At 44.6% G+C, this 15,468-nt stretch overlaps 1 protein-coding gene across 1 annotated transcript; it reads right to left on the bottom strand.

The window, feature by feature from the left end:
- Window positions 1–160: 160 nt before the first annotated feature.
- Window positions 161–14,804, bottom strand: LOC308591539 (IgGFc-binding protein-like; the record flags this gene model as incomplete). Its single annotated transcript, XM_081202307.1, has 5 exons — window positions 161–762; window positions 1,172–1,776; window positions 2,135–2,708; window positions 11,590–11,930; window positions 13,760–14,804. The coding sequence occupies 5 exons, from the start codon at window positions 14,802–14,804 to the stop codon at window positions 175–177; spliced, it is 3,153 nt and encodes a 1,050-aa protein (XP_081058433.1). The 3' UTR covers window positions 161–174.
- Between the last annotated feature and the right edge of the window lie 664 nt (window positions 14,805–15,468).

A 15,468-nucleotide genomic window follows, 5' to 3' on the forward strand; every position in this document is an offset into this window, starting at 1 on the left:
CATAGAAGGGAGATGATGAAAGTCTGTCTGGTGGGCTTGGAGAGTTACCTCTTTCTTCTCTCATTCCTTCTCCCCTGTTTCTAAACTGTTCTTTTATCTGCACTGTTCCCTCCTCTCATTATCTGCCCCTAGACCCTGCTGGAAATGAACTTGACCTTCCTAGCAGGAACTGCTTCAAACAATGGAGCACTCACGGCAGAAGGTTGCAGACCTCCAGGGGTATATGGTGACCCCAACAGCTCGGCAGTCTGCGGCATAGCTGGCGATGGCCGCACACATGAAGGCATAGCGTCCCTTGTAGAAACAATAGTCGTAAATGCAATCTTGGAAGGCGCCCTCTTCGTCAACCTGGCCATGGCACTCCCGGAAGGGCCCATCCTTGGCCACAATAAGCCCACATTCCTGGCCTGCTGCACGCTGCTGGGCAGCTAATTCTTCTATCCCTGGGCATTTGGGGTCCACTATCTCCTTGCATTTTGGGTCAATATTCTGAATTCCACTGCCGCCAAATACTGGCCTATCAGGAATGAGAATGCTCCCAGGCACAAGGGCATCATCTTCAGGGTTCCCGTTGAAGTTTCCACACAGGCCACGCAGAATGTCGGCATAGGTGTTGGGCACCGTGACTGACACCTTGCTGTCCCAGTTAAAGGTCACCACGAGGCCAAAGTCAGTCTCAATCACAGCATCCTGGCCCCTCCTATATAACTTGATTCTTCCTCCAGCTGCACCATAGGGAAGGAAGGTGAGCAAGCCTTCGACCTAGGAAGACAGGAGAAGATGCTGCTGTTGAAAAAATGAAAAGGGTATTTGGAGCTCTTGTTTCCCACCCCCATAATCTCAACAGGAGGTGTGGCAAACTCCAGTCCAGGGGTCTAGTGTGGCCGTGCAAGTCTCTATCTGACACCTTTGACCTTTCTGCGTTCACACACCCAGCCCCCGATTTTCAACCCCCCTTGAGTGCACTTGCCTGGTTGGAAAGCCAAACTCCCACTGGTATATGCCCCAGTGTGGTCCTTCCACAACTTAATAGGGAGGAGGATGTGGTCAGAATTAGTTTTCATTGGCTGTCAGCCAGCGGACAGTGGCCACAACGCAACAGTCCTCTGCAAATGGCACCAGAGGGGACTAATCATAACCATAATGATATCCCACTGTTAGCCAGACTTACCAAGACTTTGCCAGGATGTTGCCTGCTGACTATAATCTCAACATCATAGACGTTGACTTGAACACTCCGGGTCCAGGTCACAGCAGTATTTCCCCGGTATTCATTTTGAACATAGACACTGAACTCTTCCAGTTCCAGGGGTCTGTTGAAAACCTCAGCAAGCACATAGGCACAGGGCCCTTGGAAATCAAATCTCTTTTTGTCAAAGCTCAAGTAGTGGGGATCACCAGATGCAGAGCAGGTGCTGTTCCCAGTCGGATAGCATCCCCGCACGCCTTTGACCACTTGGCATCGTTCTGTTGGTTTGCAAGCACTAGCTGCACACTCCACCACCCTCCTGGTCGGGTTGCACACACAACGCTTCTGGCACATGTCATCCGCCCAGAAAGCCTCATTGGGGGCATAGGGGCGCCCTTCGTACAGACAACCGCAGCTGCTCTTGGGGATGCATGATCCTTGGCTCAGCACAAAACCCTCAAGGCACTGGCAGCCTTCGACACACACAGCTGGGCAGAGCTTTGGCCCTTGAATTTGGTCATCCATGCAGGTGGCTGGGCAGGCTGTTCCGCAGGTTTGGTACTGGCTGTTCAGAGGGCAGTCCAGGTCTGTAGGGAAGAGAAGGGGTTGGGTGGGTCACAGTGGTGATGTTATGTTGACCCTACTGGCAACATGGACTAACACAGCAGGTGGATTCTGAATACAAATCTTGAGAATGAGAGCCTGGTCTTCTGCCCTGCCACCCAGTTCCTACACTGAGTGCACTACTGTGCATTTATATTGGATCGCATCCCCAGTATGCATTCATAGCACTTTTAGACCACTTTAAGAATTATGATTTCCCCCAGAGAATCCTGGGAACGGTGGCTTGTTATTTAGGAGACCGCTCACCTTTAAGACTCCCATCTGAAACAAGGCCCCCTTCAGTTAGTTCATCCCCTTCTTTTCCTTGCTTTGCATACTCACAGCATCCAGAGTCCCTTCTCCAGTCACCAATTTGGGCTCCCTTGCTCTGGCAGGCATCGGCATAGGCTGCCAGGGCATCACACAAGGACTGTTTGTTGCCTTCGGTGGAGCAGACGTCAAACACACAGTTTGTAAAGTAGATTGTGGGGGGCACCTTGGCATGGCAAGAAGCAAAGGGGCCATTGGAAACCTTGATTAACAGACCACAGTAGGCTTCTGACTCATACTTCTGGGCCTGATCGGATTCACAAAGCTTACATGGCCCATTGCAATCATGCCAGCAAAGGCTGCCAATAGTCGTCACCTCCCAGCTTTCACCAAATGCCGGGATGTTAGGGGCTGTGGTGCCTGCAGGGGTTTCGAAGTCATCACTGGGATTCTCGTTATAATTCCCACATAGGCCACCAACAGCCTCCTGATAAGCACTGCTGATGGTGACACGGAGATGGTGACTCCAGTCGTAAGATACCTTCAGCTGGAAGTCAGTGGAAAGTATGACAGAGGTGCCAACCTGCAAAATTTGCAAGTTCCCATCCTTCAGATAAATGGGCAAGTGTGCCCGGATACCATTGACCTGTATTACAGAGGAAGAAAGACACGAGAGGGTAAAATCACCATTTGCTCATGTGTAGCAGCAGATGCTAAACTAAACTAAGCTAAGCTAAGCCTGCTTCTCCATCTATTGGGCTACAAGTTTTGGCTGTTTTTTGATACGATTGGACACCATCTGGATGCCATGAACCTTAAAAAACTGCATGGATTTGAACCAAATTGGACATGTTTGTTCCTGAGATCCATGAGCAGGTTTTCCTCTTTCTTTGGATATGAGCGGCTGGCATTTTGAATTATGGAAGGAGCCTTTAGAAGCTGCACTGATCCTTTGGTTTCTTCTGCTTCCCTAGCAATGCCAGGTACAAATTTGCTGGTGGCTTATATGTAAAGATTTCTCAAATGTCAAGATGGCAGGGCCTAAAAATGTCATCAGTCGAGTGAGGACTTCAGGGTTGGCGTCATCGGTAATGGCAGATTCCCTCTAAGCTTCTGAGGGACCAGCTCCGCAGGATCGGGTCTGACCACTGCGGCGAAGCAGGGACCCTTCAAAAATCACAGGCGGGTAAAGCCTGTGAACGTGGGGACTCGGCGGGCACCTTTTGCACCCCCCCCAAACAGCGAAGGGACCCGTTTAAGCGCTCCGGAGCGAGACGGGGTGAGTGGCGCGGTGCTGAGAGTCGACTGCTTCTTCCGCGGAGTGAAGCCGCACAGCCGTTATCGGAGAGCGCTGACTTTTTCCTGGGACAATCTGACTTCGAAAGTAACTACCCATGAGTAGGATTAAATTGGATTTAAAGGGGGAAATAACTTAATTCGGCACCGAAGCAGGAAGGTATAAACAGGAAGTCCGCCTTCCTTTCTTGTAAACAAATCAAAGCAAAGAGACTGTAAGCGGAAACTCTGAAAGACGTTTGAAAAAAGACTTAAATCTTAACATCAGGAAAGTGATCTCCCCTCCGGATTGCAGGAGAGGAGGGGGGAAAGGTTCGAACTGTATTTATCTGCAAAAAAAAGAGGGAAAGGAAGCTAAAATCCACCGCTTAGAGCCTGGGAACAGACTGCCCTGAGACAAGGAATGCCACTCTGTGAAAAGCCCTATCGGTAAGCAGAGGACTTTTGACAGCTAACTCTGCAAGAGAGATACAGTGTTTCTGGACTTCTCCTGGCTTTAAAGTAACTGCTTAATGTAACTGATTAAGTGCAACTGAAACTGTTGTTTCCCTGTGAATTGGGGGACTTATAAAGACTATTTTCTTTTCTTAAAGTTGCAAGCTTTGGCTGCTACTGTGTCCCCCTAGAGGAGGTTTGACATTGCTACAATAACAACTGGGCTAGGGGAATTTTCCATTCCAAAACAAATTCTAGCCGTGGGATCGACCTTGGACTCCCATGAGAGTGTTATGGCAGATGGAAGAGGAAAGTTAGAATTGACTCATGAAAAAACTACTAGGTCTGGCAGACCCTATCGGACGGATACTGTGTCGCAGCGAAGAGCTTCAACATCTGGCCCTTCTGGACCATCTGGATTACCAGGGCCTGCACCTCCACAAGTTAAATTAAAAGTAATGTCATCCGAAGACGTTTTGGCTCAGGCACTAGGGAAAATTAATGAATCTTTGGAAAATTTAACTAAACAAGTAGCTGAAACAAATAAACAAGTAGCTGAAGCATCAGTTAAAATTGACCAAAACACTACAAGCATTAATAATTTGGGACAGAAGGTGAATACCAACACAGAGTCTATTGAAAAATTGTTACAGGAATCTGCTTTGACCCGAAAGACAGCCGAAGAAGCAAAAGATATAGCAACTGCCACTCAAGAGAAGATACCACCGATTTATAGGCAACTCGAGGACCACGGTTTGACACTGTCTATGATTGAATTGAAGGAAAAACAAAGAAATTTAAGAATCAGGGCTGTACCAGAACTTGAGAAAGATAACTTGACTGAATTTCTTACGCAGGAGTTTGCAGATTTTTGGCAACAGGATTTGGGGAAGGAAGAATTTAAGACAGTGAGTGCATTTAGACTTGGAAGAGGAGGAAGGAAGAACAAGGTGAGAGACTGTTTGATTACCCTTCGAACAAAAGAGGAGAGAGACAAAATCTTGAATCTGCATTACCAAAAGACTTTAGAAATTTACGACTCAAGTGTGGAGATATTTAAGGACATCCCAAAACATCTTTTGGACTTAAGGCTTAACTACGGAGATCTGGTTGCCCTGTTGAGAAGTAATAGAATCATCTTTAGGTGGGAATTCCCTCAAGGCCTGTCCTTTAAATATAAAGGAAGAAAGATAAAAATAAGATCAGTCAATGACAAAGATAGGTTTTTGAAGGACCACGGAGAAGATCTACAGAAAGAAGCGGAATCCGGAGAAGAGCCAAAAGCACTGGAAAAAGGAATACTAGATATAGCAAACTTATCTTTTGGATTGCATGGTCCAGAGAAAGTGACACCACCGACAGAACAAGAACAAACAATTGGCGCAGTTGGAGGTAAAGCGAAGTAACCCCATCATGGCTCTGCAACTGTTAATTTGGAATTGTAATGGTCTCAATTCTCCTCGGAAGAGAAAAAGTGTTTTTCATTTACTAAAAAATGAACAATTGGACTTGATTTGCTTACAGGAAACACATGTGATAAGGCTACAGTGGCCACAGTGATCCATGCGACAGTCATCTCCAGGCTTGACTACTGTAACTCGCTCTACGCGGGGCTGCCCTTGAAGCTGTCCCAGAAACTCCAGCGGGTACAGAATGCTGCAGCGAGGCTCCTCACAGGGTCTCTGCCATGGGAGCATATTCATCCAGTGCTTTTCAAGCTGCACTGGCTCCCGGTGGAGTACAGGGTCAGATTTAAGGTGCTGCTTTTGACCTTTAAAGCCCTTCACGGCCTAGGACCCTCGTACCTACGGGACCGCCTCGCCTGGTATGCCCCACGGAGAGCCTCAAGGTCCATAAATAACAACACCCTAGTGGTCCCAGGCCCTAAGGAATTTAGATTGGCTTCAACCAGAGCCAGGGCCTTTTCAGCACTGGCCCCCAACTTGGTGGAACGCTCTATCTCATGAGACCAGGGTCCTGCAGGATCTGATCTCTTTCCGCAGGGCCTGTAAGACAGAGTTGTTCCGCCTGGCCTTTGGATTGGAGCCAATTTGATTCCCTCCGCCCCCTTTTTCTTTTTTCTTTTCCTTCTCCTGCAATGAGGCTCCATTTTAATATTTTAATGTTCCATTATTTTAATGTTGTATTTTATTTTTGTTTTTAAGTTGTAATCACTCATCTTGTTTTTATTATTGCTTGTGAGCCGCTCTGAGCCCGGCTTTGGCTGGGGAGGGCGGGGTATAAATAAAAAATTATTATTATTATTATTATTATTATTATTATTATTATTACACAGGAAAGTATTGATTAACAAGAGATTGGGACAGGAGTTTATTTCATTTGATAAAGTTAAAAAAGAGGAGTTGTGATTTATGCAAAGGAGAGACTATCACCGAAATTTATTTTTAAAGATGATCAAGGAAGATTTGTGGCAATTGAAATTCAAGTTCAAGGAGAGAAATTTTTGATAGTAGGAATTTATGCACCGAATGAGGGGAATTCTGAATTCTTTAAAAAGACCTTAATGGACTATTTGGACTATAATCTGATCTTGATGGGGGGCATGAATGGAGTAGTATCTACAAATATGGATAAGGCACAAAGACAGGTAGTCACCAAGGATGGTAGACTACCGAAAACATTTTTCGAGATGACAGACAACTTGGACTTAGTCGATATTTGGAGAACAAAGAATCCCTTGGGAAGAGAGGAAACTTTCTTTTCTGAAGCCAAGATGACATGGACTAGAATTGACCAAATATGGGTAACTAGAGGAATGGCACCAAAGACAAGAAAAGTGGAAATCTGCCCAAAAACCTGCTCCGACCATAACGCTGTTAAGATGGAAATGAAACTAACACCAACTGGCTCCTTTAGATGGAGGATGAATGACAAATTTAGAGATGAAGAAGTGCTTAAGAAGGCCAAAAAAACCTTGAGAGATTATTTTGAGATAAATATGAGCACCAATGTGGAAAAAAGAGTAATCTGGGACGCAAGCAAAGCTGTCATGAGAGGGTTCCTGATACAACAGAATGTAATAAAGAAGAGAAGCCAAAATGAGAAGAAAGATAAAATTTTAGGGAAAATAAAAGAAAGTGAGAAGAAATTGAGAGCAAAACCAAAGTCGCAGGAGATTTTGAGAGAAATAAAGTTACCGTATTTTTCGCTCTATAACACGCAGATTTTTTCTCCTAAAAAGGAAGGGAAAATGTCTGTGCGTGTTATGCAGCGAATGTGTGGTCCCTGGAGCCGAAAAATGAGGCAAAAATCAAACCGTGCTTCAGGGAGAAGGGAGCTCCGTGAGAGAGGAAGCTGTTGCTTTCCTGCATTCTGCCTCAGGGTCTTACTGCCCACCCTGCTCTGTTTCGTTACTGTGTTTGCTCAAACGGAACAAAGAGCAGGGAAAGCCCCTCCCCTCCAGGCAAGAAGAGAGGAAAGCAGAGCGTCCTTCGTTCTATCCTCTCCCTGCTCCGGAGGGAACAATGTTTGTGAAGGGAAGAGAGATTACAGGTTCGGCTTAAAATTCTGATTTGACTTCCTGCTTTTTGTTTTTGGAGACACACAGCATTCAAATATGCTTTCTTCCATTTAAAAGGATGAAATCCTTAAACAGTGTTTTGCCTGTAAATTCATGCGATCTGGAAGATTACAGTGTCTGTACCTCTTAAGGGATGGCAAAGCTTAGGTTTCGCTGCTAAATAGTTCTTAATGCAGTTAAAATGCTTTCTTCTGTCAAGTCAATTAAAAAAAATACGTATATATCAGGCAGCTGGAAAACATGCTGGTGGGAGGGAGAGGGAGAGAGAGAGAGAGAGAGAGAGAGAGAGAGAGAGAGAGAGAGAGCACGCTGGCTGGCTTGTGTGGGTGGGTGGGGGGAAACTTTTGCCTTCCTTTCCTCACGTTATAGCCCTCTCCTGCATTCTTAGCCTTCTGTGTTTTTCCTTCCCTCCCCACTTAAAATGTGGTTACAAAGCATGGATCCACATGGATCCTCAGGATCTTTGCATTGGGTCACCCCAAATTCACCATCAGAGCACACAGCATGTCCATGGCTACAGCCTGCCCCCCCAAAATTACACACCCATTGTTGCCTGGGGCTGCAATGGTGCAAAAACGTGGTTACAAAGCATGGATCCACATGGATCCTCAGGATCTTTGCATTGGGTCAGCCAAAATTCACCATCAGAGCACATAGCATGTCCATGGCTACAGCCTGTCCCCCCCCCCAAAAAAATCACGCACCCACTGTTGCCTGGGGCTGCAATGGTGCAAAAACGTGGTTAAAAAGTATGGGTCCACATGGATCCTCAGGATCTTTGCATTGGGTCACCCCCAAATTCACCACCAGAGAACATAGCATGTCCATGGCTACAGCCTGCCCCCCCAAAAAAAAAATCACGCACCCAATGTTGCCTGGGGCTGCAATGGTGCAAAAACGTGGTTACAAAGCATGGATCCACAGGGATTCTCAGGATTTTTGCATTGGGTCACCCCAAATTCACCATCAGATCACATGTCTGTGGCCACAGCATGAAGCACAAAAATGATACGTCCACTGTTTCATTCAGAATATTTTTTCCCTTGTTTTCCTCCTCTAAAAACGATGTGCGTGTTATGGTCAGGTGCGTGTTATAGAGCGAAAAATACGGTATACCAAGTACAATATATGGAAATGATGAATCAGGAAATAGAATGGAAAATTAAACAAATGAGACAAGAAACATTTGAATCAGCTAATAAATGTGGGAAATTGCTGGCCTGGCAAATGAAAAAAAGACAAAAATTAAATACTATCACAAATTTAGAAGTGGAAGGAAAGAACATACACAACCCAACTGAGATTAGAAACTGTTTCCAGAGGTATTTTAAACAACTATACACACAAGGGCCACAGAAAGAAATGGACATAGACCGATTTCTGAAGAGAAATGGATTACAAAAAATCTCTCAAGAAAGTAAGAAGTAAATTAATGTTGAATTATAAAATAACTGAACAGGAAGTAGAAGGTGCCATCCAAAACATGCAATTGGGCAAATCTCCAGGACCGGATGGGCTGACTTCTAGATATTATAGATCCTTGAAAGAGTGGTTAATACAGCCTTTAAAGGAAGTCTGCAATGAAATATTGGAAGGGGAAAGGGCACCAGAGTTACACTTATACCGAAAACAGAGACTGAAAAGACTCAGCCCATATCGTTACTTAATGTGGATTACAAAATTTTTGCAGACATTTTGGCCAAGAGATTGAAAAAAGTGTTGATGGAAGAGATTCATAAAGACCAAGCGGGCTTTCTCCCGGGAAGACACTTGTCTGACAATTTGAGGAATATAATTGATATTCTGGAAAAACTAGAAGTGAACATAAATACTAAAGCAGTTTGGATATTTGTGGGCGCGGAGAAAGCTTTTGATAATATCTCTTGGAGTTTTATGAAGAAGAACCTACAGGGGATGGGGGTAGGCCAAGGTTTTGAAAACGGTATAAGTGCAATTTATTCGGAACAAAAGGCTAAACTAATTGTAAATAATGTGGTGACGGAAGAATTTAAGATAGAAAAAGGGACAAGACAAGGTTGCCCAATTTCCCCATTGCTTTTTATATCGGTCCTGGAGGTTTTGCTGAACATGATTAGAAGGGACCAGCGGGTTAAAGGTATACAGGTCGGAGCTAAACAGTACAAATTAAGAGCATTCGCAGATGACTTAGTATTGACGCTACAGGAGCCAGAATCTAGTACTAAAAGGGTTTTAGAATTAATTCAAGAATTTGGTCAGGTGGCAGGATTTAAACTGAATAAGTCAAAAACCAAGGTTTTAGGAAAAAAATTAACACCGATTGAGAGAGAGAGGTTTCAGAATGAGACAGGCTTGACAGTGGTTAAGAAAGTGAAATACCTGGGGATTAATATGACAGCCAAAAATGGGAACTTATTTAAAGACAATTATGAAAAATGTTGGACGGAAGTGAAAAAAGACTTAGAAATTTGGTCAAATTTGAAGCTTTCACTGCTAGGCCGTATTGCTGCGATAAAAATGAATGTCTTGCCTAGAATGTTGTTTTTGTTTCAAACATTGCAAATTGTGGACAAGATGGACTGTTTCAAGAAGTGGCAGAGAGATATTTCTAGATTTGTCTGGCAGGGCAAGAAGCCCAGAATAAAATTTAAGATATTAACTGATGCAAAGGAAAGGGGTGGATTTGCCCTGCCAGACTTTAAACTTTACTATGAATCAGCAGCTTTTTGCTGGTTGAAAGAATGGCTACTTCTTGAAAATACAGACATTTTGGATTTAGAAGGTTTTAACAATGTATTTGGATGGCATGCATATCTGTGGTATGATAAGGTCAAAGCACATAAAGCATTTAAAAATCATATTGTCAGGAAAGCACTGTTTAATGTTTGGATAAGATACAAGGACTTATTGGAAAATAAAACCCCAAGGTGGCTGTCACCGATGGAAGCGAAAGCTCAGAAAAAGCCCAATATGGAGGTCAAATGGCCGAAATATTGGGAAATTTTGGAACAAGATGGAGATAGACTGAAATTGCAGAGTTTTGAGAAACTAAAAAACAAAGTGCGAGACCGGCTTCATTATTATCAGATAATGGAGGCATACAATTTGGACAAGAAAATTGGCTTTCAGGTGGAAAAATCAAAATTGGAAACAGAACTGTTAGAACCCAAAACTAAGAATTTGTCAAGAATGTATAACTTGCTGTTGAAATGGAATACTCAGGATGAAACGGTGAAATCTGATATGATTAAATGGGCACAGGATGTTGGACAAAACATAATGATGGCTGACTGGGAACAGTTATGGACCACAGGTATGAAGTTTACGGCATGCAATCCCTTAAGAGAGAATATTATGAAAATGGTATACAGGTGGTACATGACCCCAGTCAAGCTTGCAAAAATCTATCACTTGCCTGATAATAAATGTTGGAAATGTAAAGAAACTGAAGGTACATTCTTTCACCTTTGGTGGACGTGCCCAAGGATTAAGGCTTTCTGGGAGATGATATATAATGAAATGAAAAAGGTATTTAAATATACCTTCTTGAAGAAACCAGAGGCCTTTCTCCTGGGCATAGTTGGCCAATTGGTGCCAAAGGAGGACAGAACTTTTTTTATGTATGCCACAACAGCAGCAAGAATACTTATTGCAAAGTACTGGAAGACACAAGAGCTATCCACTCTGGAAGAATGGCAGATGAAGGTGATGGACTATATGGAACTGGCGGAAATGACTGGCAGAATCTGAGACCAGGGAGAATGGAAGAAATTTAAAGACTATCTACAGAAATATTGTACAATTCATGAATGTTAGAATGATGTTGGATAGAAATTAAGCGGTTTTCAGCTGTAATATTATAAGGGAATATGAAAAATGGATTATTTAGGTAAACATTTAATGTCATAATATTTTAAAATTAAAGACTAGGATAAACAAAGAGGGTAGGGATTTGCTGAACCAACAAACTGAATTGGAATACAAAAAAGGGAGGCGTGAGGAGGTCCGGGAAATAAGCTAATGAAAAATAAGTAATGGAAAGATGGAGTTGATTTTAACTATTTTTTATTTTGTATTTTTTCTTTTTTCTTTTTTATTTGGTTATACTTTGAAAATCTTAATAAATATCTTATAAAATAAATAAATAAAAATGTCACCAGTCTTTTGTTTTACAACTTGAACATGTGCAGTAACCATCAGCTCACATGGCCGTCATGGACTTGAAAGTGGCATTGACCTTGCCTTCTGAATCAACTCTGAATCGATCATCACTCACCTGTACAAAACCAATTTCTGATCTGGTCATGGTGATGGTATACCCATAAACCTCAGTTGTCACCACGGTCACATAGGACACCGCTTTGTTCCCCCGGTTTTCATTCTTGGCAAAGATATGGAAAGATGGGAGTCCAAAGGTTTCAGCACGTGTCTTGACAAACGTGTAGGTGCAAGTGCCTTGGAAGTCATACTTGCGTCCGTCAAAAGTGTTGTAGTGCGGGTCACCCATTGCCCAGCAGGTAGCATTAGAGGATGGCACACAGTGCGGTTGACCATTTATCATCTTGCACACCATGCCTCTACGGCACAGCACATTGCTACAGGTGAGTTCTGGTTCAGCTAAGGACAGGAGGGAGGAAGTTATTTGCCAGCACTCTGAACCAATTAGAATCCATACAAAGTTTGCTACCACTTTGAAGATTTAGCAAAGCTTCATATTTTTAGTTTCAAACACTTTTTCAGATCTTGAAACTATTAAATTAATCATGCTGATTAATATTACCACAACAATGGAAACTTTTTAACTTGGATGCCGTATTGCACATTGCTTCATCTACTATCCCTAAACTCAGTTGCTTTCAAAATTATGAGCATTATTTTTAAAATAAATGAGGAGAATAAAAATTATTGCAAGCAAATGGGGTCAAATCTCTTAAATCTTACTATAGGTCTACAATCAATGACTGATACCTGCACCACATTGCCCCCTAGTGCTGCTCCTTCTTAGTGAGACTAGGCGTTATTTATACTAGGAATGGGGAACCTTTGGCCCTCTCTATGGTTTTGGGCTCAAAGTCCCATCAACCATAACAAGCAAGGCCAATGGTCAGGCATGAAGGGAACTGGAGCCCCTTGACATCTGGTGGGACACAGATTCCTCATCCCTGATTTAAACAGAAGACATTTCTATTCCCTCTTACTCTGAAAGGGGGCATTGACTGAGATTAGAAGCCCAAGTGAATTGCCCTCCCCCATGAACCTTGGCACTGGCAGCAGGGGTCCCACAGCTGTATGTGTAGCCATTTCAGTGCTGAGGGGGATGCTACCCACTTCTGAATGTCCTCCCACTCTCTGCAGCATGAATCCCCACATAGGGTACAAGCTTTTTGAGTTGTCTTCTGGAAATTGGTAACAGAAGGGTCCTGAGGCTACTGAGAGGCTGTAGCCCCTGCATGCCAGGAAGAAAGTCAAGGCAGGGGGAAGACCAAGCTGGCCCCATCAATCAGCCAAAGAAGCAACGGGTGCTTGCTTCCCCCCTCCCTACCTTAAAGCATACAGTAGCACCTCACCTTGGTCGTCGAACTTAATCCATTCTGGGAGTCCGTTTGACTCCCGGAACTGTTCGAAAACCAAGGCGTGGCTTCCGACTGGCTGCAGGAGCTTCCTGCACTCAATCGGAAGCCACAGAAGCCGCGTCAGATGATTGACTTCCAAAAAACGTTTGCAGACTGGAACGCCTACTTCCAGGTTTGCGGCATTCAGGAGACAATGTGTTCAGGAGTCAAGCCATTCGACAACCAAGGTACCACTGTGCTCAGCTCTACCTATCTGTTGTCCTGGAACTGCAGAATGGAACAGAAAGACACCCTAACCCCAACCATTGGCCGAAGGAACAAGAGCCTTCAACTGCTATTGAAGAAAGAACACTAGAGTGGAGGCTGACCTAGTGGGGCACAAGGGTCATTGCCCCGCCAACCTGAGTCTGCCCTCAGCCAGCTTCCACTTGCCTCCATTCTTAATTGCATCTAGTCCAGAGGATGGCTCTGAGTGTCACCTTCCTCCTTACTCTCAGTGTAGCATTTGTATAACTCAGAAGCGAGAAGGATGGGGACTAACCTCGAGTTAGCTTGCCCCACCTGTTATTGATTCAACTCCACCTACTATTGGCCTCTCTGCCTTCTGTCTCCACCAGTCCCAATGGACTCTGGCTGCCACTGCTAGCAAGGGAAGATGTGCCTGGTCTAAACTGGATATAAGCACTCTCTTGTAACTCCTTACCTTGCTCTTACCTTGAAGAACCAGTCTGCCCTTTCTAACTTTTCCCTCTACTTCCCTTTCTTTGTCTAATGGGTGTCAGAGCCCTCATGTATTTTATTATTATTCCTTGTCTTAAAAGCAGGATAAAAAGACATCAAACACATGGATAAGCTTTGGAACCTTCTACTTACGGTCTCTGCCGGCACCACACGACCCATAGCCATTCATATTTGCAATGCCCACGCTGATGACGCAAAAATGGGACAGGGGGTTTGCCACTATGTAGGGCACAAGTATATCTGGCAGGTTATAGCTCCCCCAAGAGTACTCTGAGCCAGGAACAGGTCTCCACTTCACTCCGCTCAGAAGATTCTCATTCACCGTGAGACCACCAGTCTCCAAACTCTTCACCACCAAAAGAATAGAGTTCTTAAAGCCGACTTGCCCATTCACATTGTACGAGAGGCTGTAACTTTCAATGTCTGGAATCCCTATCAAGAAGGTGTCGTAGCTAAAAGACCGGGTGCTCCCACCATTACTATAGAGGAGCACCTGTACCGGAACATCGGCTGAGAGGTAGATTGGGGTTTGGGGTGAGATCTGAATCTGCTGGATCTGCCCACGTTTCAGGCTTTTCGTCTGCTTTGATGTACCCATCTGGTAGTTCAGGATGGTGGCTTGGGATGCTGAGACATAAAGGGTGTCAGTTTTGGTCTGCCAAGGTATAGGAGGGGCCACAAATGTCTTCCCCCAGTTGGACACGGGCAGGAGCTGCTCAAAGACATGGTTGCATTTAGTGTACCTCCACGAACAGGCATGGCCGGACAGGACAGCCACTGGTAGCTGAGAAACAATCCTAGTGCCGGAGAGATCACCTTTTCCTTGCAACTGGACTCCAGTGAAAGCATTTAGTGTCACACTCAGTTTACTTCCTGCGGTGTATGTTTGCCCATTGAAGGTCACTGGGCTCGTCAGGTGGATAACGACCACATTAGGTCCCTGGGTGGTTAAGACAGCAAACTCTTGTAAATATCCTGTAGGGCCTATGGCAGGACCCACAACATAATGCTCAGTCCCTAAACTGCTCACAGGGTAGAGCAGAGCAGTTTCTGTGCTGTAAGGCTTGGAGCTCAAGGACACCACCGACACATCTTTGTCGGACTGGATCTGGACAACGCTAGAGAAAACTTTGCTGCCGATGATTTCCGCAAAATTTGGGAGCTCAACTTGCACCATCTTCCCCTTATTGACAGTGAGCCTTCTTTTAAAGTTCTTTTCCTGCGGGCAGCCTTCACAAGGGACAGAGACTGTCACGGTGGTCGAGTCAGAGTAAGCGATGATCTGCACTTCAAGCTTGCCTTGCTGGTCAAAATTCTGCATAAAGGAGGTGGCAAAATGTGTCCCAAAGCTCCTACCGAGGCAGGTAACTATAAGGGCAGGCAGAAAAGAGAGTGAAGAAGAGGGTGGTAAAGGATATTGTAAGGTTAGACATGCTGAATTAGAATGATCTCAGTCTCCTCCAGCCTTCTGTTTGCAATATCAACCTCTCAATGTATTCCCTTGCCCCCTAAAATGAATGCTCTCGTCCAGGTCTTCATCTAGCCAGGACAAGGGCTGCGTACTCCCAATGAGGTAGAAATGGATGGCTCTGGTCCACATCAATTTCTCATGTGTTCATTTCTAAGGATTTGTAAGAGCCACATTTCATTCTAGGCAACTTTCTGAGGGCCCCAGGGCAGGCTGGGCTGGGCCAGAGGCAAATGTGGGCAGAGCAGCAAATGTAAATCTTACCCTTCCACAGTAGGCCAGTTTCTACGCCTGCTCACACACCCTTCTCTATCCTACATCTAGACGTGAGCCAGAGGAGCATGGGGCTTCAGTAAGCTGCTCAGCTGAGGCA

Source organism: Podarcis bocagei (assembly GCF_964188305.1).
Source record: "Podarcis bocagei genome assembly, chromosome: 7".
NCBI classification, from domain to species: domain Eukaryota; kingdom Metazoa; phylum Chordata; class Lepidosauria; order Squamata; family Lacertidae; genus Podarcis; species Podarcis bocagei.